This window comes from Molothrus aeneus, chromosome 21 (assembly GCF_037042795.1).
Source record: "Molothrus aeneus isolate 106 chromosome 21, BPBGC_Maene_1.0, whole genome shotgun sequence".
Taxonomy (NCBI): Eukaryota; Metazoa; Chordata; class Aves; order Passeriformes; family Icteridae; genus Molothrus; species Molothrus aeneus.
Genome location: NC_089666.1, coordinates 2748685 through 2776215, shown reverse-complemented (window position 1 = coordinate 2776215; position 27531 = coordinate 2748685). Strand labels below are relative to the sequence as shown.

At 56.6% G+C, this 27531-nt stretch overlaps 2 protein-coding genes across 3 annotated transcripts; one reads left to right on the top strand and one right to left on the bottom strand.

Moving 5' to 3' along the window:
• Nucleotides 1-249: 249 nt before the first annotated feature.
• ZNF362 (zinc finger protein 362) lies at nt 250-11452 on the bottom strand. Of its 2 annotated transcripts, none has more exons than XM_066564051.1 (10): nt 11398-11452; nt 9658-9684; nt 9463-9547; nt 4405-4468; nt 4034-4280; nt 3625-3946; nt 3302-3526; nt 1941-2019; nt 1708-1866; nt 250-1634 (listed from the first exon to the last, which is right to left on the bottom strand). In XM_066564051.1, exons 1-10 carry the CDS (start codon nt 11405-11407, stop codon nt 1518-1520), a joined length of 1335 nt encoding a protein of 444 aa, XP_066420148.1. In that variant the 5' UTR covers nt 11408-11452; the 3' UTR covers nt 250-1517. The 2 variants fall into 2 exon arrangements, with proteins under 2 accessions (XP_066420148.1, XP_066420149.1); XM_066564052.1 differs by having other exon boundaries at nt 1514-1634; nt 3302-3492.
• A 5985-nt stretch (nt 11453-17437) lies between these two features.
• LOC136565369 (E3 ubiquitin-protein ligase TRIM62) lies at nt 17438-26805 on the top strand. Its single transcript, XM_066563921.1, has 6 exons — nt 17438-17599; nt 19434-19849; nt 21562-21657; nt 23093-23349; nt 24717-24832; nt 26089-26805. The coding sequence occupies exons 2-6, from the start codon at nt 19442-19444 to the stop codon at nt 26637-26639; spliced, it is 1428 nt and encodes a 475-aa protein (XP_066420018.1). The 5' UTR covers nt 17438-17599; nt 19434-19441; the 3' UTR covers nt 26640-26805.
• Nucleotides 26806-27531: the final 726 nt, after the last annotated feature.

Genomic DNA, 27531 nt, shown 5'->3' with positions numbered 1-27531 from the left:
GACCTGTCCCCAGAGCTGGTGTCCCCAGCACTGGGTCACCCACAGCCCCACCAGGACCAGGAGCTCTGTGCCACCCCTGGCCCTGGGGAAACTCTGGGGACAATGTCCCTGCTGAGGACGAGCCACAGCTTCACCCTCCCCTCCTGCAGCCCCACAGGGACCAGGCCCCCCCTGTGTCCCCAGATGTCCCCACAGAGGAGTCCCCTCCCCCCAAACACAACCCCCCAGTTTCATTAATTCCCGTTCTGGTCTTTTTGTCTTTTTTTTTGTTCTCTTTTATTCTCTTTTTTTGGAAAGGGGCTGGGCTGGGGGGGGTTTCATTCCTTTTCCACGCTGTGAGGCCGTGGCCCACCCAGCTTCTCCAGGAACCACAATGCAGGACAGGGGGTGGCAACAACAGGGACAGGGGCAACTTTTTGTCCATTTTTTCCTCTTTTTTCTTTTTTTTTTTTTTTTTTTCCCTTTTTTAATAAGGTACCAACTAGCTCTAGGGAGGCCTGGCCTGGCTGGGCAGCGAGGAAAATAAAAAAGCCCCAAAATTTGGGGGAAGGGGAGAAAAAAGGGGGGGCTAAGTGTATAAGAGGCGTATTTACACAGTATTAACATGCTGACAAAAAAGGTTACAATATTGATATCGTACAACATTGAGGGGAGAAATAATGGGGGGGTAAAAAATAAGGGGAAAAATAATAGGGGGGGGTAAAAAATAACAGAGGGGTTAAAAATTAATAAAAGGTAAATAAAACACCCTGGAAAAAAAAAAACCAACAAAAAACCCCAAAGAAACGCTGAGTTAAGGCTTAAAAAGTGTATAAAAAATAACACAGTTAATATCCAAAATGAACCAAAAAGTACAGAATATAGATGAGTTTGGGGGGAGTGCCCCCCGGCTCTATACAGGGGGTATGTACAGGCAGGCACAAGGCAAAGCAGGGGGACCCCCAGACCCCCCAAAACTGGGGCTGCGGAATGGGGGGGCCGGCACCGGGGGGACGCAGCTCTGCCCGCGGCTTCGCCCTCGAAAGGGACCCCAAAAGAACACAAAAAACCCCCAAAATGGTTAAAAATCAACCCCAAATGGAGGCGCTTGGGCCCAGAGTCTGTGGGGGGGGTGGGGGGGGTGGTGGGACTTTCCCCCACCCCCCCAGCTGCTTTTTGCTCCATCCACGGTTCGTTTTTGGGGTGAATTTCTGGTCTTTAGCAGCACCAAGTTCTTGGCCAATAAATATATATATATATATATATATTTGTATCCAAAAAATGGGGGGTGGGGCCTGGCAGGGGGGAACACCCCCAACCCCACTGCCCCGCCCCCAAAGAAACCAAACCGCAGAGATTCAAAGTGCTCTGAAACCGTCTTTGGATGTCACCAAACCTGCGGGAGCCGGGCAGGAGCACGGCCCGGGCGTGGCCCGCGGCGCTGGGGGTCTCGTCCTCCTCCTCCTCCTTCTTCTCCTCCTCTTCCTCCCTCTCCTCTTCCTCCTCCTCATGCTGGGGGGGTGCTGTCCCCTCCCCGTTTAGATGAGGGAGATCCGTACGGGGATGCCGGGTGACTCCGTCCGCTGCGGCGAGTGCTGGCTGACCAGGTGCTCCACCACCGTGTGTTTGGACATGTGCTTCATCAGATAGGTCTCCTGTGGGGGGCACAGGGGGGTGAGCGGGGGGCTGGGGGCTCTGGGCACCTTTGGGGGCATCCCCCGTGCTCACCGAGGTGTAGGCACGGCCGCACATGCTGCAGCAATAGGCCTTGGCATGCTTGATGGCGTGTGCAGACAGGTGGATCTGCAGCGAGGCCGAGTCCGTGTACGCCCGGTAGCAGTTGGGGCACTTGTAGGGCTTGTCCTTGTTGTGCTGGCGCTGGTGGGACTGAGGGGACACAGGGAGTCAGGGGGGGACCACGGTGACCCCGTGCCCCCTGCCCCGGGGCCCCCCACACCGACCTGGAGGTTGGAGAGCTGGGTGAAGGCCTTCTCGCAGCCGGGGTGCGGGCACTTGTAGGGTCTGTCGCCGGTGTGGATTCTGGGGACACACACATTGTCATTGTCACCTCCCCTCCCACCACCAGTGCCAATGCCAACCCCATCCCACACTGGAATGGGGGGTTACAGTGGGCACAGCGACATCTGTGCCCCAGGAGGTGACAGGGGAGAAGAGGGGGAGACATGGGGTGGGGGGGTTATGTCACAGACATCTTTTATGGAAAATCCTTTCCTTAGGATTTGTCCTCCTGAGAAGCTGAGAGGCCTCAGGAACAAAATGTAACCAATGGTTATCTGCTGCTGTGGAATGCAACAGGTGCATCTGGGATTGGGCTCATGTGGTTGTTTCTAATTAATGGCCAATCACAGCCCAGCTGGCTCGGACAGAGAGTTCAAGCCACAAGCCTTTGTTATGATTCCTTCTTTTTCTATCCTTAGCCAGCCTTCTGATGAAATCCTTTCTTCTATTCTTTTGGCATAGTTTTAATATAATATATATCATAAAATAATAAACCAAGCCTTCTGAAACATGGAGTCAGATCCTCATCTCTTCCCTCACCCTCAGACCCTGTGAACACGGTCACAGGGTTACAGTGGGCACAGTGACATCTGTGCCCCAGGAGGTGACAGGGGAGAAGGGAGGGAGACAGGGCTGAGAGATGGGGACTGGGAGAGGATGGAAGTGCTGGAAACTGGTGAGTGTGGAGGAGATGGACTGGCATGCATGGACAGATGACATGGTGGGGTCAGATGAAGGTGGGTGCATGGGGTGGTGGTGGTGGGGATGAAGAAAGTGGTGGGGAAAAGCACAGTGGAGATGGCTGAGCATGGTGGGGGCAATAAAGGTAATGAAGCTGATGAGCATGGTGGCAATGGTGAACGTGGTCAGAAAGAAGGCAGTGGAGACAATGGAGGTACCAGAGATTTGGAAGGTGGTGGAGATGTTGAGCACAGTGGGGATAATGAAGACTGTGGTGTCAGACTAGCATGGTGGGGATGATGATGATGATGAAGGTAGTGGAGATGATGAGCATGGAGGAGCCCATGGAAGTGCTGAAAATGATGAGTGTGGTGGGGATGATAAAGGCAATGGGGACAGCCAGCATGGGGGGGAATCAATGAGCACAGTGGGAGCGATGAGTGTGGTGGAAACCATGAAGGTGCTGGAGATGATGGGGGATGATGACGAAGGAGATGATGGCAGCAGGACCAACAAGCAGGGCAGGGCCATATAAAGGATGTCAGGAGAGACTGGTGGGTGTGGGGTGCCCCTCCCTGGCCAGCAGGAACAAGTGTCCCCAGCCCCTGGGCGGGGCCCTCACCGGGTGTGCTGCTGGAGGTGGGAGAGCTGGCGGAAGGACTTCTCACAGTAGGAGCAGTGGTAGGGTTTGACGCCCAGGTGGATGCGCAGGTGCTGGGCCAGGTAGGAGGCGTTGGCGAAGGACTTGGAGCAGTGGGGGCACTTGTGGGGCTTGGCCTCTGTGTGCGACTTGGAGTGGATCTGCATCTCCGACTTGGTGAAGAACGTCAAGGGGCAGACCTTACACCTGGAGGGTGTGGGGGAGAACCCCGCAGGGACCGGGCTGGGGTGGGGGGGCTCCCCGCCATGGCCCCCGGCCCCCACAGCGGGCAGGGGGGTGCCTACCTGTACGTCTTCCCCTCTTTGGCCGTCTCCCCTGAGGCCAGGATGGGGTAGGGCACCACCAGCACCGGCGGCCCCGAAGGGTTTTCCGCCTTGATCTTCTTGCGGCCCCGCTCGGCCTTGGGCGCTCCCAGCAAGCCGTGGCCCTGGATTGTCTTGATGGAGTCGAGGAGGGGGGGGCTGGTGATTCCTGAGATTAGGGTGGGCGAGGAGGCGATGAGGCGGCTCTGACTGGTGGAGGTGGGGGTCGAGGGGGTGGTGGTCCCTGTTCCCGGGCTGGATTCCGAGGTGCTGACGGCCGGTGCACGGGACGCCAGCCCCAGCCCTGGTGGGCAAAGGGATAGAGCATTAGTTTTGAGGGGACCCACATCCCCCTCTGCCCCCCAGAGCGGCGGGACCAGTGTGACAGTACCTGTGACGGTGCTGGTGGCCGGCCGGGCGTGCAGGGCCACGTCAGGCTGGGGCACGGCCTGGGGGTGCAGCCCTGGCACCTGCTGCAGCTTTGGCAGGGACATGATGGACTGGCTGCTCTCAGCAGGAGAGGGGGGCACCAGGAGGGGCTGCTGCGAGGCCACCGAGGTGGGAGGCAGGTGAGGGGGGCGGATCTTCTCCGCCATCAACTGCTCCTTGATTTTGTTGATCAGGACCAGGTTGTCCAGCTGAGGGGGCAGAAGGCAGACAGGTGGGTGAGGGCAGAGGAACTGGGACCCCTGGGACTCCCAGCCTCCCCCTCCACACCCACTCATCCTCCCTCCCCCCAGAATCCCAGGGCAGGGGTCCTACCTGGCTGGGCATGGTGGGGGGGGGAGGCCAGAAGTAGGGGTTGTTGAAGCGAGGCTCCGCCATCCTGGGGAGAGAGGGGGGCGGTTATGGGACACGGCTGGCTGCCACACGTCCCCCTGCCCTTCCACCTTGGACCCCCCAAAACAAACCATCACCCCCCCCCAAGAAGCAAGACCCAAACTATGAGCAAAGGCAGGGAGCTGGCAAGGGGGGCAGGACTGGGGAACCCCCCCCCGAGCATCTCCCCCAATGAAAATTCCTGTAGGATCAGGGGGACACCAAGCACCTGCCTGCTCAAAGACCACAAAACACTGGGGAGTGCACTAGGACACTATTTGGAAAAGGAGGAAGTTGAAATTTGGGGAAAACCCCCAAGTCTCCCAAGCTCTGGAAGTATTTCTCCCATCCAGGAAGGGATTAGAGGTGGATGGGACACTGCCATGGAAGAGGGTGAGCACAGTAGCACATTGAACCCAACAGCAATCCCAGCTGAATCCCCCTAAAATACACCTCCAAGGCCAAGTGAAGTGCCTGTGACACCCAGGAGCAACTCAACAGGAACACCAGGAACCAGCAGGGCTGGGAGATTTATGGAGACGCTTGAAGGTGTTGGGAAAATTCATTCTAAATCCATCTTTGGGTAATGGGAAACAGCTGGAAGGAGGCAGCAAGAGGATGATCCCAGCAGAGCAGCCCATAGCATCACCAGGCATCAGCACCCCAGCAAATCCCATTATGGGGCATGAGGGTAAGCATCTGTAGGATCCTGATGGGATGCATGGGAGGGGATCCCACAGGAGCTCAGGCTCCAAAATAAACCAGGCCATGGCAAGGAATCCAGGAGAAACTAGAGCGATGCCTCCAGCACCCTGCATCCCCAGAAGCTTTGGGGGTAGCAGGATTTGGGGATGATGAGCCTTCCTCCTCTTCCTCCTCACACCTGCTGCCCCAGGTTTCAAACACGCTCTGAGCTCCCCATAGGCTGGTGGGCACCACCCAGAGAAAGGGAATCCTGGTCCCACCAGAATGTAACATCCCAGCAGCTACCCCAGCCTGAAGAAGCTGTGGGATGGACCGTGCCCATTTTGGGAGGAAACCAAGGCAGGGAGGAAGGAACCACCTGCCCCTTGCACTACAGAGCAGCCTGGCACAGGACGGGGTGTGCTCCAGGGTATCAAGGAATGGCAGCAATTTCCCATGGCAGACCTCAACACCACAGACTGCCCAGGACACCACCCAGGCATCAGCTTTGGGAATTCCCCTTCCCAGTCTTGAACCACTCCAGGTCACCTCCCGCTGCTCAAGCACCGAATTTTAGGGTTTGGAAGTGACAGCAGGTCCAGATCCCAGCGGCACAGGGGGAGCCACAGAACAGGAACTCGCTGGGGATGTTAAATGCACCTTCCCAAGCACGGACGCAGCCGCTGCCAGCTCCTTTGTGTAATTATATTTGTACCCACAGGCCGCCCACAGCGTGCATTTACCCACTGGCTATGTGTGTGTGTGTGTGTGTGTATATATACACACATATATAAGATCTCTTGGGATGATGGGCATGGGATGAGGGATGCCAGTGCCAGCATGAGGGGCTGGACACCGAGAACCAGGGACAAAAGCAGAGCTGGCAGCAGGGAATGCCTTGTACAGAGACAGGCAGGGAGCAGGAGCTCAGGCAGGAGGGCTCAGAGCCCCCCAGGCATGACCAAGCACCCCGGCAGCAATCCCCCACCCCAGAGCAGCCGTGGGAAAACAGGAAACTGGAGCTATGATTAGAAAAGGGTTTTTTGGAGCTGATCCCCCCATCTCAGCAGGTGCCCCGTGACCTCTGTCCTTCCCATCCGTCCATCTGTCCATCCTCCTCCCTGTCCCGACAGCACGCCGGGCTCCAGCGGAGCCGGCAGCAGCACCCAGACGGATCAAAGCCACCAGTGTGGCCCCCAAACCATCACCAGGACACAGCACCAACCCTACATCGGTCCCAGGATCCTTCCTGCAAAGCTGGAGAGGCACAAAGGGTATTTTGGGGAGAAAAGCACAAATATCACGTGTTTCCCCACCCCCACCTGAGGAGGGCTTACTAAAGAAATGAGAAATTATTTGCAAAACCACCACACTCGGAGCTGGATGAACAAGAGGGAAGAAATGGTCGGCGTTGCCAAAATAATTATAAAAATCCCTGTTCCTGTCCCGATTTAATGTTACAAATTGTGCAGTGTTTCGTCGGGAGCGGCGTCCCGTTCTCTGGGGCTGGGAAACGGAGTGGGAGGGGGAAGAAGGCAGATGGAAAAAAAAGTATATATATATATACATATATATAAAAACTCCCTTTTTCTCTATTCTCAGCTAACTATGAAAAATGGAAGCTGACATGCAGCAAAGGTGGAAAAAAAAGCAAATCCATTAAAATGGAAATTATGAAGGGTAGGGAATGCTGCGGCACGTCTCCCCCCAGCTCTGCAGGGCACGGGAGGGTGGTAGGGCTCTCTGTGCCCCCCCAGTTTTTTTGGCTGGGCAGGGGGTATCTCTTGGGTAACATCTCCAGTGGCGTGGGGTCCTGTGGTCCAAACCATGGTGGGAAGAGCCCCTGACATCCTCCACAGGCACCAGATTTGGCTGCTGAGGGGTTGTCGAAGGTTATCCCCAGGGACAAGGTGGGTGCCCAAAGCATGGTGGAGACCCAAGCAGCCCAGCCAGAGGAGAGGGATGTGGGAAAAGCAAAGCAGGAAGATGCACGGAGCCCCAAAACCATGGGCTGAAACCCAAATTCCCCAGAACAGCACAGCACCCGGCATCACCGCTCAGCCGGGCCAAGGGGGGAAGCAGCAGCACCCTAAAAAGAGACCAAAATCCTCCAGGCCTCCGCACCCACAGGGAGGGAAGAGCGGGAGAAGCCGGCAAGCCAGGGCTGGGGGTGGCGAGGGGAGAGCGGGGGCGGTGGCAGCGAGGGGGCGGCGGTGCCGGGGCCGTCGGGGTCGGCGGTGGTTGGTACTCACAGGGTGGCCTCTGGAGCCAGGTGGGCGCAGCTGCCTGGGGAGACGTGTCGCTGAGGCTCCAGATTGATGGGAGGTAGATGATGGCACGGGTGGGCACGAGCTCACTAGAGCCTTCCAACTTCCTACCCAACTGCCGCTAAGTCAAGCTACAGTTCTCTAGGGAACGCCTCTACCTTGGCAGCCCTCTCTGTCTCGCCTTCGCTGAAATAAAAAGAAACAAGAGATTTCTTTTCACGCCACCGCCGAGAGAAAAGGGGCAGCTCCCAGGGACCGGTGAGCGACCACCAACCTGGTACAGCCTGAAAGTGGGGGGTCTGGGAGGAGAGGGGAGAGGGATTCGGGGTGACCAGAGCAGCACTTGGTAGCTAAACGTGTCCTCGAGCGAGCAAGACAGCGAGTTTGGTGTCCCCAAGTATCCCAGCAAGAGCATCAGGGCAGAGGTCCCACCCCCCATGGCAAGCGGCGAGTGCAGGAAAGCCGGCGGCAGCCAGAGACGGCGCACGGGGGAGAACCGAGCCGGGGCATGGATGTACCCTGAGCGCGCCCCACCAAACCCCAGCACGTCCTTCCCAACACAGCCCACTCCAGGGATGCTCCTTGAACCAGGGAACCCAGCTCTGCCTTCCACCATGCCTCAGTTTCCCCCCCAAAACACAAGGCCGTGGTTGCTGTCTCCTCTTAAGAACAAGTTTCCCTGGGGTTCAGCTGGAGCAGGAGGAGTTTTGGAGGGAAAGCAAGTGCCCATCCACAAAACCTGCGTCCCAAAGCCACCAGGGTAGGAAGCAGCATCTAACACCATCCTCAGGGAACACACATCCCTCCTGCCCAGAGTGTCCTCATGCAGGAAGGATTCAGCCCAGGGCGAAGGGGGCAGAAGGCAGGCATGGCTGCGAAGCAGGAACGCCGGGCGAGCCCCCTGTGGCTCGGGGAGGGGGTGGCCTGCACACCACAAGAATTCACCCAAGATGGAACCAATTAAACCCCCGGCTTCCGCCCCCCGAAGGGCCCTGGGCTGGGGCTTCTCCTTCTGCATTTCCAGCAAAACCAACCCAAAATGAGCCCCCAGCCTGGACCGAGGGTCCCCGCGCAGGAAAAGGGGTGCACGGGGCAGGGTGAGGAACCAAGCACCAGTGGCAAGCGGGAGGGGAGGCAAAGCCACGCTGGAGACCCCCACACAGTGCCCAACTCGGGGGTGGAGGAGGGGGGACCAGGGTGGCAGCACTCCCAAAGGATGGGGGCCAAGGCAGTGTGACCCCAAATCCACAGTTTGGGTCCAGTGACCCAGCAGAGGGGACACGGGGACAGCCCGCAGGGAGACCCAGAGCCCATGAGGTGACACACCAGACACGGGGCACACATACCCCACAAAACACACCACTCCCCAGCCTGAGGGGGCCCTGCTCCCCCAGACCTCAAATACATCCACCTGCCCCAAAAGAGACCAGCCAGGCACCCTGCAAGGCAAAGGCAGCACCGCAAATCAGCCTGGGGCAAATGCCCACCCCCAGCAGCACGGGGGGGTCACTCCTGGGTGACAGCACGCAGGGAAACCGAGGCACAGGCAGGGGATCGCCCTGAGGAGGGAGTGAGAGCACCGAATCCAACATGCACTTGTCCTGACATCGCGCCCAATGACCAAAAATCCACATTTTGAAGGGAAAAAGCAGAAGGTGGGGGGGTTGAGGGGGAACGTTATTATTTTACGCATATAAAGGCACATTACTTAAAAGGGAAATATTGTATCAAGGGGTCCACACATATGCTGGGAGCGGGGTCCCCTCCCTGCAGAGGGGGTAGGCAAGGAGTCCCTCACACCCCCAAAATACCCCCAAAAAACACCATGCCCCCGCTTATACAGAAATATATATAGACATATAATACCTGGATCCTGGTGTGCACATATATATATATTATTTTCATAAGCACACACATCATCACATGCATGCACACCGTTGCATTAGATGCTATTTTAAGCTGTAAATGTACAAAAGCAGGGCTTTTTTTGTTGGTTTGTTTTTTTTTTTTTCCTCCCTGTGATCCCCCTCCATCCAGCCATCATGCCCACCTCTGCGAGTACTGGCGTTGCTTCCCCTTATCCGCGTCCATCTCCAGCTCTAGCTGAGACCGGGTGCTGCACGTGGGGCGTTTTTCTACGGGGGGACAAGGAGGAGGACAACTTCACACACCCCGAACCCCCCGCCAGCCCCCGGCGCGCGAGATCCCACAGCGGAGGAACAAAAGCGAAGCGGCTCCGACCTACCCGACCCGTGGGAACGTGGGGTTTTGCCTGAAAATAGAGAGAAAACAACAAAAAAAAAAAAAAAAAAAAAAAAGGAAAATAAAAACAAAACAAAAACAACAAAAAAAAAATAAAAAATAGTGGGTTTTTTTTATAGCCCTGCTCACCCCCGAGGTGTTGGGAAAGCTGAGGGATGGGGAGCTGGCTGGAAAACTGGGGGTGAAATCCATCCCCTTGCCCTGGACCCTCCGCCTCTTGGCAAATCGCACGCCGTGAGGGACTTAAAAAAACTTTTTTACCTCTCTGCTAAAATATCACTTTATAATCTCAAAGGCCTCAGGCTCGAAGCCGCTTTCACCTGCTCCATCCTCCCCAGGTTAAAAAACCCGGCTGCTATCCGAAGGACCGCAGGCTTGGGGGGGAAAAATAACCCAACAAGGAGCATCCTCCAGCCTTGAAGGGAGAAAAAGAAATCAAAATCATCGAATTCATCATTCCTGGGTTCAAATCCATCACTGTGGCCACGCCAGCTCTAAGCTCCCCCCCCCAGGCCCCCCGACGTGGCCGGGAGATTATGGATGTATAAATAGTATATGGCTAAATATATGTTGGAGAGGGACAGACAGACCTCTGGGACACAGCCACAGAAATTTGGGTCCCTCGCTAAAGCTGCCGCATTCCTGCCAAAAACGCCATGAAAAAAATATCTCCCCCCTCCATTAGACCTTCCAGCCAGCGAGACCACTTTTCTAGACAAAACCAGTTAATGCAGAAAACAGCGAAGAAAAGGAGGAGAAGAGGAAGAAGAAAAGGAATTAAAATGGTGAAAATTATAATAATGGTGATTATGATGATGGTAATGATAATATTCAGCCCCTGCGCTGCTTCTGCCACCTCCTGTAAGCAAAAAAAGTCAGAAAAAAAAGCCAAGAATGCATTAAAAAAGCAAATCTCCCCCCCCCAAAACATGCAACATCCACAAAAATAGGTACGTTCGGCTGCAATTAACTTTTCCATTAGACCATCCAGAGGGAAAGAAAAAGGAAAAATCCTGGTAAATGGGTATTTTCCTCGATGCTCCCCCCGCTTTTCCCCCCTTTTTTTCTCTCTCTTTTCCTTCTTCTTCCTGCTTGGAGGGGGGTTGGCGGAATAATGATGATAATAATGAAAAAAAAAGAGGTGGAAAAAGGCGAAGTTTGGTTAAGTGAAGTTGAAATCCTCAACCTGGGAGGGGATTTGCGGAGGGGGGGGGGGGGGTTTGCCAGACAAAAAGGCCGGGGGATGGGGGTGGAAGGGGGGGTTTGGGGAAGGGGGGGTGGGCCGGCTGGGTGCTCCCCCCACCCCCCCTCCATCCGCCGCCTCTCCCACATTCTCAGACGTTTTTATTAAAATTCGCAGACAAAAGGCAAACAAAAATGGCAGCCCCGGCTTATTTTTAAAACGCTAGGACGGGGACGCCATGTTCTGCAGGGCTGAGGGGAGGGGGAAGGGGGGGGGTGAGGGGGGAAAAAAGGAGGGAAATTTTTTTAAAATATTGATTTAGATGAAAAATGAATAAAAAGCAGCGCGGGGGCGGGGGGGGAAGGGGGGAGTGTGTGAAGGTCCCCCTTTTCCCGCTCGCCCCCGGGGTGAGGGGGGTTTCGGGGGGTTTTGAGGTGTTTTGGAGAGGGAACGGGGGGTGGAAAGGGAGGGATGAGGGATATAAAAAAAAAAAATAAAGCGAGGGGGGGGAAGGTAAAAAAAAAAAGACACTTCCTATACCGACAGCCATGGTGCCCCGCCGTCCCGCCGGCTCCGCCGCACGGAGGAAGATGGAGCCCCGCGCCGCCCCCCCGCCGCCGCCCCCGCCTCCGGCCCGCCCGGCCCCGCCGCCGCCACCGCCCGCCCAGGGACGGGCTGGGCTGAGCTGGGCTGGGGCACCCCGGCCCGAAGGGCTCCCCGGGGCCCGCAGCCCCCCGAAAGCGCCGCAGCCCCGGGAGAGCTCCGCGGAGCTCCGCAGCCCCGGCTCCCTCAGCCCCCGGAGGGGTCCCCGGTGTCCGCAGCCCCGCAAGCCCTCTTGGTTCCCCAGGCCCCCTCAGCTCCCCGCAGCCCCGGCAGGGCTCCCCATAGCTCCGCAGCCCCCGATTCCCTCAGGCCCGGGAGGACGCCTCAGTGTCCACAGCTCCCCCAGACCTCCTCAGTCCTGTCGGGGCTCCCCGGTTCCCTCAGCCTCCAAAACCTCCTCACCCGGTCATTCCCCTCGGCCCCGGCAGGGCTCCCCGAACCTCCTCAGCCCCCCGAGCCCTGTCAGGGCTCCCTGGTTCCCTCAGGCCCCCAAATCTCCTCAGCCCTCTGGTTCCCTCAAGTCTCCTCACCCTCCAGATCCCCTCCGTTCTCAGCCTGCCCCACACCCTCAGCATCACCAACCTGCCCAAATTCTGCAACCCACAAATCTCCTCAGCCCACTCAGTTCACCTCACTACCCTCAAAATCTCCACAGACACCCATTTTCCCTCAGCCCACCCAAAGTTCCTCAATGCCCTATATCTCCTCAGTTCTCCTCTGACCCTGCCAAGTCTCAGATCCCTCAAATCTCAACCGCATGGTTCCCTCACTGCCTCCAGGACTAATCAGTGTCCTCACATCCCCAAATATCCTCGGAATCCCCCAAAATCTCCTCGAAGCCTCCAAATCTCCTCAGCCCCCCAGTTCCTCTTATGCCACCCAAAGATCCTCAAATGCCCAGATCCCCCTAGACCCTCAGTTTCAATCAGACCCCCAAATCTCAGAGATCCCCCAGATCTCCTCAGACCCTCAGTTCCACTCAGATCCCCCCAAAGTTCCTCAGATCCTCCAGATCCCTTCAGTTCCTTCCATTCTCCTCAGCCTCCTCCAGCCCTCCCAAATCTCCTCACACCCCCAATTCCCTCAGCACCTCCAGGACTCCTCAATGTCCTCACCTCCCCAAATCTCCTCAGACTACCCCAAAATCCTCAGGCCTCCCAAATCTCCTCACCCCCCCCAAGTTCCCTCAGCACCTCCAGGACTCCTCAATGTCCCCACCTCCCCAAATCTCCTCAGACCACCCCAACATCTCCTCAGGCCCCACAAATCTCCTCAGACTCCTCAAAATCTGCTCAGACCCTCCCAAAATCTCCTCCTCTCCCCTAAAACTCTTCCACCCCATTCCCCTCAGCCCCTCCAAAAGCTCCTCATGCTCCCAATTCCTCTCAGGCCCCCACAAGCTGTCACCCCTCCATTTCCCACACAAAGCTCCTCAGAACTCCTGATTCTCTTCAGCCCCCTTGGTTTTCCTCAGCCCCCCTCAGTTCTCCTCAATCCCCCTGAAATCCCTTAGCCCCCCAAATCTCCTCAGCCCCCTGCAGATCCCAGCCCTTCCTAGTTCCCCTAATACCTCACCCCCCCCAGTTCCTCTAGACCCCCAAATTCCCCTCAGTTTCCCCCTCTCAGCCCCTCTCTGAGGCTCCACAGCCCCTCAGGGACACCCCCAGTCCTCCCTGTACCTCCTCATCACCCTAAGGATCCTCCTCATTTCCCAGGGGGTCTCCAGCCCCTCTCAGGGTCTCCCCCAATTTCAGGGTCCCCCCAGCTCCTCTGTGGGTCTCTTACAGCTCCCCAAATCCACAGACACAGCACACAGGGGAAGGAAGAGAAAATCCCGTCCATTCCTCTTCTCCTAGTCCAGGGGACTCATTCTGGAGCTTCTGAGTTTTCACTTTTAAAATTACTTAAAACAAACAAACAAACAAACAAACAAACAAACCAAACACAAAATTAAGGCTCTTTTTCATGCTTTCCCAAAATGTTCTGTCACAGAGGAGGATGGAGAGGAGAGGGATGTCCTGAAAGGAAGTGTTGCCTTCGAGAGAGGTGGGAAATGGGAAAAGATTGGGATGGGATGGGATCCCAAGAGGTCTCCCCCACAGAGTGGACATTGCTTTGCAGCTGCCTGGGGTGTCAAAACCCCTGGAACAGGTTCTGGCCACAGCAATGGAGCTGGGACAGAGGCACCATCCCCTGTGGGACCTCTGTCCCTTGCCCTCCCCACATTCCCCCTGCTCTGTCACCCACCAGCTGGGATCCCCCATCACCCAGCACTTCCCCATCCTGGAAGGTCCCCAGATCCATTAATTATCCATGACTCAACCAAGAACCTGAGCCACCAGCTCCAAAACTCCCTTTTTATCTGGTTTTCGGATATTGACACCCAGAAGTTGCCACCCAGCATTGGTGTCACCCAAAAATGGAACACTGGGAGAGCCTGGATCCCCCCTAGAGCTCCCCTGATGTCTGAGTTCACCCTTGCTGGGTTAATTTCCATCAGGACTTTCACTTCTGCTGTGGGATTTTTTTCCCCCTGTGATTAAGAAACTGGTGGTTTTAAACCTCGGCACCAATTTAGGCATTTTCTGATTTTTTTTTGCAGGGGGAGTGGAGTTATCCAATCCCAAATCTGCACTGGGAGGAGACAGCATGGGTCACTGCTGAGCTTGTGGGATCCACCAAGGATTGGTGAACATCTCCTGGGATTTTCCTTGTTGGGACTGGCTGGGATAAGTGACACTCCAGGCTTTTTTTCTGACCCTACTTTGGGTGGATTAATCTTGGGTGTGGGAAAGGGGCCCCTTTCCTGGGAAGGTGGTTGGTATGCAGGGAAAAAAAAAAAAAAAAAAAAAGAACAACAAAACCCATGCCCAGCTCCATCCCAGGCTGGAAAATGAAGGAAATTAGTGCTTGCCTGCCGAAAAAAATATGATTCCAAGGCTGGTTTTGCTCCCAGGATAGATCCAACCGTGATTAAAAGGAACGGAAGGCAGCAGTGGAAGGAAATCATGCTGGAATCACCACCACAGGGTTTCTGCAAAGCCACGGGGCCGTTAGACCTACACAGAGCAGTGTGTCCTTCCTATTCCACCAGCACCAGATCCATCCAGGAGCTCCAGCTGACTCAGCAGAGAAAAGGAGATTTTTATGGGTTTCAAACTGGGATTTTCCGGTGAGAAATGTGATTCCTGAGTGGTGACACTGGGATCCCCTACAACTTTTCCAGTGCTCCCAAAGCCTGTGTCCCAGATCATGGCACACATATGAAAAGGGAATTCTTTGGGAAACACCTTCATCCCACCCACCTACTTGTCTCCTTCCTCAAAAATCCCATGTTTTACATAAAAACATGGTTGAAAGCACACACCAGAGTGGGCTCCCCTGGGATGGGTGGGCACAGGAGGCATTGGGAATGCCAGTATTCCCAGTGCCAGCTATCCAGATGAGGAAAAATGCTCATTCCAGGCTTTTTGGCATTAGCAACCCCAAAAAGTAGGTTTTTCTCCCTGGATTGGCAGCAATGGAGAGTACAAAGGGCACGGTCTGACGCTGGTGTGAAGCAAACATGGAGGTTTTGGGCTGGAAAAAAAATCCCCTGAGGTGCCAGAATTTCCCATCTCCCTGCAAAGGGGAGAGCCCTTGGGCTCTAATTAGGTAACGAGTTAATTAGGATTAATTAGTTACTGTTTGCAAAGCACTGCGGAGATGAGAACTGGCAGTGTGGGGTAGCTTCCTGCTTCCTCTATGGAGGAGTGCAGGATCCTCCTTAGGAAGGGGGGTCCATAAACAAGGTTGGGATGAAACCCAGTGGGGTGGTGCACTCCGGGAGCAGGCGGGATGCTCCCGGCATTCCAGCAAGGATGCGTTTCCGTGCCAGGATGGAATCACACACACGCCAAGAGCCGAGCAGGCACGTCCCGGCGTGCCCATCCCGCCGGCGGCGAGGGGGAACATTCCAGCACTGCGGCTCCTCGGGGCCTCCCTCCCATCCCACCAGCATTCCCGGCACACGCAGCACACGTGGGGAGGAGACAGGTTTTCCCTGCCCGCCGGCTTGGCTGGATCACCCAGGCTCTTGCCACATTGTGGGATCCTGCAGCCTGCTGGAACCGCAGCAGGGAAGGGCCGTGTATCCCATAAAAAGATTGGGAATCGAGGCACGGTGGAGTCCCCCCCCGGCTCACACAGGGTTTACCAGGAGGTAACAAAGCCAATTTACTAATTAACTGGGATTAATTTCTCTGTTTGCCCAAACCACCCTGTGGTTTCCCTTCATTGCCCAATGATCCGCCAGGATGAGTGTTGGCAGTGCTGGCTGAGTGCCACGTGCTCTGCTGGGATGATGCTCTCCATTGCCCCAAATTCCTGGAAATTTCAGCCAAATGCTCAGGATACAATTAAATAACCCATTAACTACATGGGATGGGATCCCCTAGCCCTGAATCTGAATCTGGGGTGAAAAAAAGGATTTTTCCTTCTTTCCATGGTTATTTGATATCATTCCAGCTGTTCCTCAGTCCCCAGAGGGTCCCAGAGGGGAGACATGACCTGAATTCCTAAAGCAGGAAAACAAGCAGGAAAAAAAACAAGACCGTGTGGGTTTGTTATATTTTTTTAGCTGTTTCCAAGCTTTTGGGGCCTAGCAGGAAGAGGGGCAGAGCGGATTCCCTGGAAAGGGATGGGGATAACCAGGAGATGGGGTGTACCTGGGTTTGGGGGGAGGGAAGGGGGGTGCCAGCAGTGGGAGGGGGGTGATCCAGCGGTGAAAACCAAGCAGTTTGTTCCTGTTGGCTGTTGGCCAGACAGGCACGCCTCTTCCCAAATATGCAGCTCAAGTTTCCCTCAGGAACTGTGTCCCCTTCCCCACTGCCCCCTCCATCCTCCAGCCCCCCTTACCACCACCCCAGGGAACCCAGGGGATAGAAACCTTGTTATGGGACAGGCAGTGCTGCCACTGGTCCCAACTGGTCCCACCATGGCCAAGCATGGCGATAACACAGTAGATGTCTGCCACCCAAAACTCCTCTCTGTGATTTTTGGCTAAATTGGTACATTTGGGGTGAAAGCAGTGTTCTCTCAGCAATAGGTTTGGGGTGAAAGCAGTGTTCTCTCAGCAATAGGTTTGGGGGGAAAGCGGTGTTCTCTCAGCAATAGGTTTGTCAGTGTCAGCTGTGGGGTCACCTGGCTCTGGTCACTGGTGGGTGCAGGAAACTGGGAGGAAGAGAGGGATAGAGGGGTGGGAGTACAGGGGCACAAAAGGATAGACAGGATGGATAAACAAATGGAGAGACAGAGGGATTAAGGGCTGGACAAGAGAAATGGGTGGATGGGAGAGCGATGGATGGATGGATGGATGGATGGATGGATGGATGGATGGATGGATGGATGGATGGATGGATGGATGTTTTAAGGACTGCATGGGGAGATGGGTGGACAAGGTAACAAGGAGATCTGGAGGGATTGATGGAGGGCCAGAGGGAGGGAGGAGTGGATAAAGGGAGACACAATGGGAGGCATGGATGATTGGACAGAGGGATGGACAGAGAGATGGGTGCATGGACAGATGGGTGAAGAGAAAGACAGGACAGACGAATGGATGGACAGAGAGATTAAGGTCTGGAAGGGAAGAAGGTTGGACAGGGGACCGAGAGGTAGGTGGAAGGATGGATGGAAAGATCAGAGGACAGAGGGACAGAACGACAGATGGACAAATGGATGGATAAAGGGCTGGACAGGGAGATAGCTGGGTGGAGGAGAACGGGATGGACGGAGGGACAGACAGGGATAGAAAAGGGGTCAGGGTGGGGAAGGGTCAGTGCCCGACTGTCCGGACAGACGGACAGCACACGGCTGCCGAGGCCGTGGCCCCTTTAAGCGCCCCCCCGCGGGCGGCAATGGTACGCGCCGGCGAGGCCGCGCCGCGCGGGGGACAATGGGGTGGGGGCGGGCCCACTGTGGGCGCGGGGGGGGGCGGGCAGGAAGTGCCGCGCGGCCGCGCCCCCTCTTGCTCGCCCACCCCCGGCCCGTCGCGGCGGGGCCGCTCTTGAGGCGGCGGCGGGACAGCGATCCCAGCGGCACCGCGATCCCAGCGGCACCGGCACCGGGGCACGGCACCAGAACAGCACCGGGCACCGGCTGGGTGAGGGCACCAGCGCCGGCGGCTGAAGGAGGCGCGGGGTGGCATCGGACGGGGTTGGCGGGGACCGGTCTCGAACCCGGGCTCGGCCGCGAGCGGGGGGCGGCTCGAACGCGGGGCTCCGGTGCAGCCCCAGCCCCGAGCCCCCCAAATCCACCCTCAGCCCCGAGCCCGCCACGGCCAGCCCCGCCACGGCCCCCGAATCCGGCCTGAACCCGAGCAACTCCAATACAGCCTCAATCCTGACTGCCCAGAGGCAGCCTCAGCCCCAGACCCCAACCCAGCCTCAGCCCCACCCGCCCCTGTGCCCCTCATTCAGCCCCATCCCTGCCCCCCACCACTCTGCAGGCTCAGCCCCACCCCCCAATATCCCCGGTACCCCCGGTGCCCCTGTCAGACCGGCTGGCATGCTCTGTATCTCATTCACCCCCAGCCTCACTCCTATTGCAACCTTATTGTGTCCCCTCCCAGCGTTGCTCTGATCACCTCTATCCCAAATCCACCCCACTACATCCTGATGCTCCCATTATCCCCATTGCATCCTGATCCTCCTAATGCAACTCCTCCAGCCCCCTTCCCATTGTATCCTGACCCCCAGTTCCCCCTCCCTGCACTGCAACCCTATTGCAGCTTGGTCCCCCGCTGTAACCCCCTCATCCCCCTGTTGTGGCTTGATTCTCCCATTCCCCACAGTGCGACCCTCTGAGCACCCCCATTTGCATCCTGACCCCCTCTGTTCCCCCTGTTTGTAAATCCTCCAGCCCCTTATTGCCTTCTGACACTCCCATTTCCCCCACTACAGCCCCTCCAGCCCCCATTGCATCCCAAACCCCACCTTGCTCCCTAATGGGGGGATGCAAACCCTGCACCCCCCCATTCCCACCTGACCCCCATCCCCCTTATTATCATCCCCACCCCTACTCCCCCATTCCTTCCCACCCCAAGTTCCCCCACTCACCCTCTCACCCTTAACTTCCCCCCACCCCAAACCCTCATTCAGCTTCTCCCCCTACAACTTTCCCCTGAGCCCTCTGCTCACCCTCCCAACCTTCCCTCCCGAGCTCCCATTCACCCTCTCACCTTCATCCCAAGGCCTCCACTCACCCTCTCCACCTTCAACCTTCCCCCATCCCTTTTACCTTCCCACCTCAAACCCTCTCATTCACCCGCTCCCCATCAGTCCAAGGCCTTCACTCACCCTCTCCCCCACAACTGCTTCTACCCCAAGTCCCCCTTTTACCCTCTCCCCTCTGAGGCTCCCTCATTCATCCTGTCTCCTCCACCCAAAGCCCCCCATTCATCTTGTCTCCCCATGGTCCCCCTCCCCACAATCCCCCATTCACCCTCTCCCAGCCCCCCTAACCCTGTGCCAGTCTCCCCAGGCCCCCTGACCCCGTGCCCCTCTCCCCTGACTCCGTGTGCCCCTCTCCCAGCCCCACTAACCCCATACCCCTCTCCCCAGTCCCCCTGATCCGGTGCCCCTCTCCCCTGACCCCGTGTGCCCCTCTCCCAACGCCCCCTGACCCCGTGTTCCCCTCTCCCCTGACCCCGTGTTCCCCTTTCCCCAGCCTCCCTGGCCCCCCCTGACCCCATACCCCTCTCCCCAGCCCCCCTGACCCCATACCCCTCTCCCCTGACCCCGAGTTCCCCTCTCCCCAGCCTCCCTGGCCCCCCCGACCCCATGCCCCTCTCCCAGCCCGTCTGACCCGTTCCCCTCTCCCCAGCTCCCCCTAACCCCGTGCCCCTTTCCCCTGACCCCATTCCCCTCTCCCCACCACCCCCTGACTCTGTGTGCCCCTCTCCCCAGCCCCCCCTGACCCCGTGCTGCTCTCCCCAGCCCCAGCCATGGCCTGCAGCCTCAAGGACGAGCTGCTGTGCTCCATCTGCCTGAGCATCTACCAGGACCCGGTGGGGCTGGGCTGCGAGCACTACTTCTGCCGCCGCTGCATCACGGAGCACTGGGTGCGCCAGGAGCCGCAGGGCACCCGCGACTGCCCCGAGTGCCGCCGCACCTTCCCCGAGCCCACGCTGGCCCCCAGCCTCAAGCTGGCCAACATCGTGGAGCGCTACAGCGCCTTCCCCCTGGACGCCATCCTGGGCGCCCAGCGCAGCCCCTTCCCCTGCAAGGACCACGAGAAGGTGAAGCTCTTCTGCCTCACCGACCGGGCCGTGGTTTGCTTCTTCTGCGATGAGCCGGCCGTGCACGAGCAGCACCAGGTCACCAACGTGGATGATGCCTTCGAGGAGCTGCAGGTGGGTCCCGGTCGCAGACATCTTTTATGAAAAGTCCTTTCCTTAGGATTTGTCCTCTTGAGAAGGTGAGAGGCCTCAGGGACAAAATGTAAACCATGGTTATCTGCTGCTGTGGAATGCAACAGGTGGGTCTGTGCTTGGCCCATGTTGGTTGTTTCTAATTAATGGCCAATCACAGCCCAGCTGGCTCAGACAGAGCATCCAAGCCACAAACCTTTGTTATCATTCCTTTTTCTATCCTTAGCTGGCCTTCTGATGAAATCCTTTCTTCTATTCTTTTAGCATAGTTTTAATATAATATATATCATAAAATAATAAATCAAGCCTTCTGAAACATGGAGTCAGATCCTCGTCTCTTCGCTCATCCTAAGACCCCTGTGAACATGGTCACAGGTCCCTGTGGGGTTCCCTGCCCCAGGTGGCTCCTCAGGGCTGCTGTGTCTGGCTGGTCCCTCTCACTTCCATGGTAGTGCCCTTCTCTTTTGTCCCTGTGCCCATCCTGAGCCCATGGGCATCGGTCTTGTGGCTTCCTCCCATGTGTCTGTCCCTGCACCCCTTCTTCTGTCCCTGCACCCTTTCTTTTCCCTCTCAGGGTCAGCCCCGTGCCTGCCCTCTGTATGTCTGTCTGTCCCTGCACCCCATCTCTCACCTTTAGGGTCAGAGCACTGTGAGTGCACTGAGGGTGACAGGGACAGCCCCAGCACCAGGACTGCTGCTCCCACTGCCTGCCCGGAGACCCCAGATGGTCCCTGGGGTCCCCTCCAGGCTGGTGTCACTCTGTGAGGCCACTGCAGCTGTCCCTGCTCCTGTCCCTGCTCCTGCCAGACACTCATTATGGAAGCAGAGGCTTCTTCCTGTGGCTTCTTCCAGTCCATCTGTCCCTGTACTGCTTTTCCTTCTCAGGTCAGCACTGTGCCTGCGTCCTGTCATTCTGTCTGTCCCTGCACCCCTCCTGTCCCCATGGAGGTACAGAGGGGTCAGTCCCATGACTTCCTCTGGTCTGTCTGTCCCTGCAGCCCTCCTGTCCCTGTGGGGGTCATCCCTGTGCTGCTTTCCTGTCTCTCCCTGTGTCCCTGCACCTCTTCTTTTCTTGTCAGGGTCAGTCCTGTGCCTTTCCCCATCAGTCTGTCTGTCTGTGCACCCCTCCTGTCTCCATGGGAGTCATTCCTGTGACTTCCTCCTGCCCACGTGTCCCTGACCCCTATATTTCCCTGTATTCCTTCTTTTCCCCACTGGAGTCACTGCCATGCCTCCCTTCTGTCTGCCTGTCATTCACCCCTCCTGTCCCCACTGGGGTCAGCTCCATGCCTTCCTCCAGTCTGTTCCCACAGCTCTTTTGTCTGTGTTGGGGCCAGCTCCATCCATCCATCCATCCATCCATCCATCCATCCATCCATCCATCCATCCATCCATCCATCCATCCATCCATCATCCACACTTCTGCCGTTGTCCCCCTGGGATCCCCCTTCTCCATCACCACTGGGAGTCCTTGGGAACCCTCAAGTCACCCCATGGCTGAGCTGTCCCCCAGGTAGGACCTTCCAATCCAGGACCTGTTACCCCCCCCCCCAGGCAGGACCCTCATTCCACATGTGCCACCCATGTCCTGCCCATCCCACAGCCCCGTGGTTGCTTTGGGTGTGAAAGCTCCCTGTGGGATCCCTCTTTTCCCCCAAATCACCTGTTTATGGGTTTTCCCTCCCTGTCCCCAGCGGGAGCTGAAGGAGCAGCTCCAGGGGCTGCAGGAGAGCGAGCGTGGCCACACGGAAGCCCTGCAGCTCCTCAAGAAGCAGCTGGCTGAGACCAAGGTACGTGTGAGGACACCACTGTCACCCCTGGGGACCCCCCCTTTTCCCCAGCCCTTCACAGCCCCCCCAGAGCAGAATTGGGGTCAACCCCATTGCCACCCCAATGACACCCCAACCCTGACCCTCACCAGCCTGCTTTTGGAGCTTCCAAACACTCCAAACTGGACAATTTCATGGATTTGCCCCATTTTTTCCTTCTGTGGTACCCCAATGGGGCTGCTCATCCCTCTGTCATTTCCTGCAGGGCTGCTTTGATTTATCTTTTTAATTAATTTAATTAATTATCTCTTCACTCAGGGGTTCAATTTTCTCCCCGTCCCCACCAGCAAATTATGTGGGGTTTTTTAGGTTTTAGGGTGGTTTTTTTTTAGTTTTGGTTTCTTGGAGGTTTTTTAGGGGGGTTTAAGGTGTAATTTGAGGGATTTTAGAGGGTTTTAGGGGATTTTTTAGGGTTCTTAAAAGATCTCTTTAAAGATTCTTTAAGAATTCTTTAAGAGCTCTATAAAGTTTTTTGTGAGTTTTTTTCAGGGTTCTTTTGGAGATTGTTTTAAGGTTTTTGGAAGGTTCTTGTAGGGTTCTTTAGGTTTCTTGGAGAGATTCCTTAAGGTGTTTTTTTAGGATCTTTGGGAGGTTCTTTTAGGTTCTTGAGAAGGTTCTTTTAGGGTTACTTTAGGGTTCTTAGGGGGTTCTTCTAGGGTTTTTTGTAAGTTTTTTTTTGGGGAGGTTCTCCTAGGCTTCTTTTAGGTTTTTTGGGGAGATTCCTTAAGATGATTTTTTAGGATCTTTGGGAGGTTCTTTTAGGTTCTTCAGAAGGTTCTTTTAGGGTTACTTTAGGGTTCTTAGGGAGTTCTTTGGGAGGTATTTTTAGGGTTCTTTTGTTTTTTTTTGGGGAGGTTCTCCTAGGCTTCTTTTAGGTTTTTATGAGGAGGTTCTCCTAGGCTTCTTTTATGTTTTTATGAGGAGTTCCTCCTAAGGTTCTTTTAGGTTTCTTGGGGAGATTCCTCAAGATGCTTTTTTAGGATCTTTGAGAGGTTCTTTTAGGTTCTTGATAAGGTTCTTTTAGGGTTACTTTAGGGTTCTTAGGGGGTTCTTTTAGGGTCCTTTGTAAGGTTTTTTAGGGGAGGTTCTCCTAGGCTTCTTTTAGGTTTTTTGGGGAGGTTCTCCTAGGGTTCTTTTAGGGTTTTATGAGGAGATTCTCCTAGGCTTCTTTTAGGTTTTTTTGAGGAGCTTCTCCTAGGCTTCTTTGGAAAGCTTTTTGGGTAGTTCTTCTAGCATCCTTTCAGTCCATTTTTTAAGAGCACACTACCAAACCCACCCTTGCAGCCCCCGCAACTCCCCCATCCGATACCCTTGTAGGCATTTCTTTGGGGATTAAGGAACTCTTGCATTGACCAGCTGAGCTTTGGGCGCCCCTAACCCCACCTTGCACCCCAAGTCCTCAGCCAAGAGCCTGCGGGGGACCATCGGGGAGGCGTTTGAGCGGCTGCACCGGCTGCTGCGGGAGCGGCAGAAGGCCATGCTGGAGGAGCTGGAGGCCGACACGGCGCGCACGCTCAGCGACATCGAGCACAAGATCCAGCGCTACAGCCAGCAGCTGCGCAAGGTCCAGGAGGGCGCCCAGATCCTGCAGGAGCGCCTGGCCGAGGCCGATAAACACGTCTTCCTGGCCGGCGTGGCGTCCCTCTCGGAGAGGTGGGTGGCGGTGAGAGGATGGCGGGGTCCCCGCTGTCACCCCCGCCTTGGCACCGTGTGTTCTGATTGGAATTATTACCAATATAACCAGATGGAACGTGCCTGGGCTCCTCTGGCCCTTGCTGCTTGACCAAAGGTGGCAGCTGTGGTGGTTTCACCCCAGAGACACTTTTGCCTGGCTGGATATGTGGTGTTTCACCTCAGAGACACCTTTGGCTAAGCTGGATGTGTGGTGTTTCACCTCAGAGACACCTTTGGCTAAGCTGGGTGTGTGGTGTTTCACCTCAGAGACACCTTTGGCTAAGCTGGGTGTGTGGTGTTTCACCCCACAGACACCTTTGGCTGGCTGGATGTGTGGTGTTTCACCTCAGAGACACCTTTGGCTAAGCTGGATGTGTGGTGTTTCACCTCAGAGACACCTTTGGCTAAGCTGGATGCTGCAGCTGGGCGCTTGGGACAAGTCCAGGCATGCAGGAGCTCAGGTTTACCTCTGGTGGAGAAGCATTAAGGCGAGGTGAAGGAAAATGAGTCAGGTTCTAAGCTTTATTCCTGGCCCACAGGCGTCTGAATCCAGCAACAGCTCCAACAGCACTCCCTGAGCCTGTGGTTGCTGTTCCCTTTAACCCCGGGGAGAGGGGGAGGGAAGGGGCAGGGATCCCACTAGCCAGGTAAGGGTGGGGGAGTCTCAGGGGACAAATGACACCTGGCTGGCCCAATGTCCCCCAGGGCTGAAAGGCATCTTTTGAACTCTGCCAATCACTCTGCCAGTATATTGGAATTAAATGCCAATAGAGCCGGATGGAACGTGCCTGGGCTTGTCTGGCCCTTGCTGCTTGACCAAAGGCGGCAGCTGTGGTGGTTTCACCTCAGAGACACCTTTGGCTAAGCTGGATATTTCAGCTGGGTGCTTGGGACAAGTCCAGGCATGCAGGAGCTCAGGTTTACCTCTGGTGGAGAAGCTTTGAGGCGATGGTGAAGGAAAGGAGTCGGTTCTGCTGGAGGGTTTTGATCCAGAGCTTTATTCTTGGCCCTCTGAATCCAGCAACAGCTCCAATAGAACCTCCCAAATTCAGTCGTTGCTGTTCCCTTTAACCCCAGGGAGAGGGGCAGGGAAGGGGTAGGGATCCCACCAACCAGGTAAGGGGAGGAGTCTCAGGGGACAAATGACACCTGGCTGGCCCAATGTCCCCCAGGGCTGAAAGGCATCTTTAGAACTCTGCCAATCCCTTCTGGAATGCCAGGATTGACAGACAGCACTCAGCAGGGAGCAAGGGAGGGGGAAAGGAGAGGTGATTGGCACACCTGGGGAAGGTCTGGGAAACTGAGGCAAGCTATGACATCACACCACACCATGTTCTTCTCCACAGGCTGAAGGGGAAGATCCACGAGACCAATCTGACCTATGAGGACTTTCCCACCTCCAAGTACATGGGCCCACTGCAGTACACCATCTGGAAATCCCTCTTCCAGGACATCCATCCTGGTGAGGGTGCGGGGATGGGGGAGTAGCAAGGGATGGGGAAGGTCACTGGGGACAGGAACATGCCAGTGAGGGATGGAGAAGGGGACACATCACATGTCACTGACAGGGGATGGGGACATTGCTGCCAGGGGTCTGGGACATCAGTGATGAGGAGCAGGGACACACCAGTGAGGGACAGGGAATTCCACTGTGGAGCTGGGGCTGTTTAGCCTGGAGAAGAGGAGGCTTAGAGGTGACCTTATTGCTCTCTACAACTTCCTGAAGGGAGGTTTAGGTTTTTTGGGGAGGTTCTTTTAAGGTTCTTTGGAAAGCTCTTTGGGTAGTTCTTTTAGGATCCTTTCAGTCCATTCCTGAAAGGAGGTTGCAGACAGGTGGGGTTGGTCTCTTCCACCGGGCAGCACTGACAGAACCAGAGGACACAGTCTCCAGCTACGTCAGGGAAGGTACAGGTTGGATATTAGGAGGAAATTTTTCACCAAAAGAATATTAAAGTACTGGAATGCTCTTCCCAGGGAGGTGGCAGAATCACCATCTCTGGATGTGTTTAAAAAAGCCTGGTCAGGCAGTTGGTGCTATAGTCTGGTTGAGGTGTGAGGGCATAGGTTGGACTCGATGATCTTAGAGGTCTCTTCCAACCTCATCATTCTGTGATTCTGTGTGACAAGGGATGAGCATGAGGACAGGACACCCCAGTGAAGGATGAGGAAGGGGACAGTGATGAAGAGCTGAGACACACCAGTGAGGGACATCACTGACAAGGGTTGAGCATGAGGACAGGACACCCCAGTGAGAGATGGGGAAGAGGACATCACCTGGGAGGAACGGGATGTCACTGACAGGGGCTGGGGACGAGGGTTAGTGCAGCCCTTGCATCATTGCTGCCAAGGGTCTGGGACATCAGTGATGAAGAACAGGGACCCACCAGGGGGGACAGGGGACATCACTGACAAGGGATGAGCATGAGGACAGAACACCCCAGTGAGAGATGGGGAAGAGGACATCACCTGGGAGGGAGCGGGATGTCACTGGCATGGGATGGGGACATTGCTCCAGAGGGTCTGGGACATCAGTGATGAGCAGGGACACACCAACGAGGGACAGGGATGAGCATGAGGCCAGGACACCCCAGTGAGGGATGGGGCCAAGGCCACCCTGGTGACCTCCCCATGCCGGTCGTCACCCCAGTGGCGCAGAGCACCTGGGCTGGCTCCAGGGCTGCACTAACCCTCGTTCCCCCCCTGTCCCTGCTGTGGCAGTGCCAGCAGCGCTGACCCTGGACCCTGGCACTGCCCACCACCGCCTCATCCTGTCGGACGACTGCACCATCGTGGCCTACGGCAACCTGCACCCGCAGCCGCTGCAGGACTCGCCGCGCCGCTTCGACGTCGAGGTGTCGGTGCTGGGCGCCGAGGCCTTCGGGGCTGGCGTGCACTACTGGGAGGTGGTGGTGTCCGAAAAAACCCAGTGGATGATCGGCCTGGCCCACGAGGCCGTGACCCGCAAGGGCAGCATCCAGATCCAGCCGAGCCGTGGCTTCTACTGCATCGTGATGCACGACGGGAACCAGTACAGCGCCTGCACCGAGCCCTGGACGCGGCTCAACGTCAAGGGCAAGCTGGAGAAGGTGGGCGTCTTCCTGGACTACGACAAGGGGCTGCTCATCTTCTACAACGCCGATGACATGTCCTGGCTCTACACCTTCCGGGAGAGGTTTCCCGGGAAGCTGTGCTCCTATTTCAGTCCTGGCCAGAGCCACGCCAACGGGAAGAACGTGCAGCCGCTGCGGATCAACACCGTCCGTATCTAGGGGGGTTTTTGGGGTGTCCCCCGGCCCTGGCGGGTGTTTCCCCACCCCAGGAACTGGTCCCGGTGCTGGGCAGGATCTGGCATTGCGCCTGCTGCTCTCGGTCCTGTGCTTCCAGGGAATCCCAGTGCGGGGGGCTGGGATACGGCAATAAAGGATTTGGAGAGAAGGGGCTGGGTGGTGGAGAGCCCCAGGGTGGGGGGGCTGGGCTGGGGGCACCGTAGGGTGACGTGGCAGGGGTGTGTCACTGTGCCAGGGGTGCCACGCTGTGCTGGGGGCACTGTGGCACTGTGCCATGGTGGGCTGTGCCATGGCAGGGGTCTGTCACCGTCATGGGGGTGCCACACTGTGCTGGGGGCATTGTGCACTGTGCCATGGCAGGGGTGTGTCACCGTGCTGGGGGTGCCATGCTGCTGGGGCATTGTGCCCTGCTCTATGGCACTGTGCCATGGTGGGCTGTGCCATAGCAGGGGTGCCACACTGTGCTGGGGGCATTGTGGCACTGTGCCATGGTGGGCTGTGCCATGGCAGGGGTCTGTCACCATCAGGGATGTCATGCCCATGTGTCAGGGGTCACCATGCTGTGGGACATGTACTGTGACACATGTGCCACATGTACAGCCCTGTACCCTGCTGTGCCATGCTGTGCCATGCCATGCCATGCGTGCTGTGCTGGGCCAGGCTGTGCCAGCCCTGTGTGTATGGGAATGTACAGGGGGTGTGTGGGAGCTGGGCTGTGTAGGGTGGGCTGTACAGAGGGGCTGATCTGTGGGGAGTGGGCTGCACAAAGGGGGTGCTGTGTGCCTGGGTGTGGTACAGAGGTGGTGCTCTGTGATGTGTGGGATGGGCTCTATAGGGATATGGTCTGTGGGGTTGTGTGTAGGGGCTGGGCTGT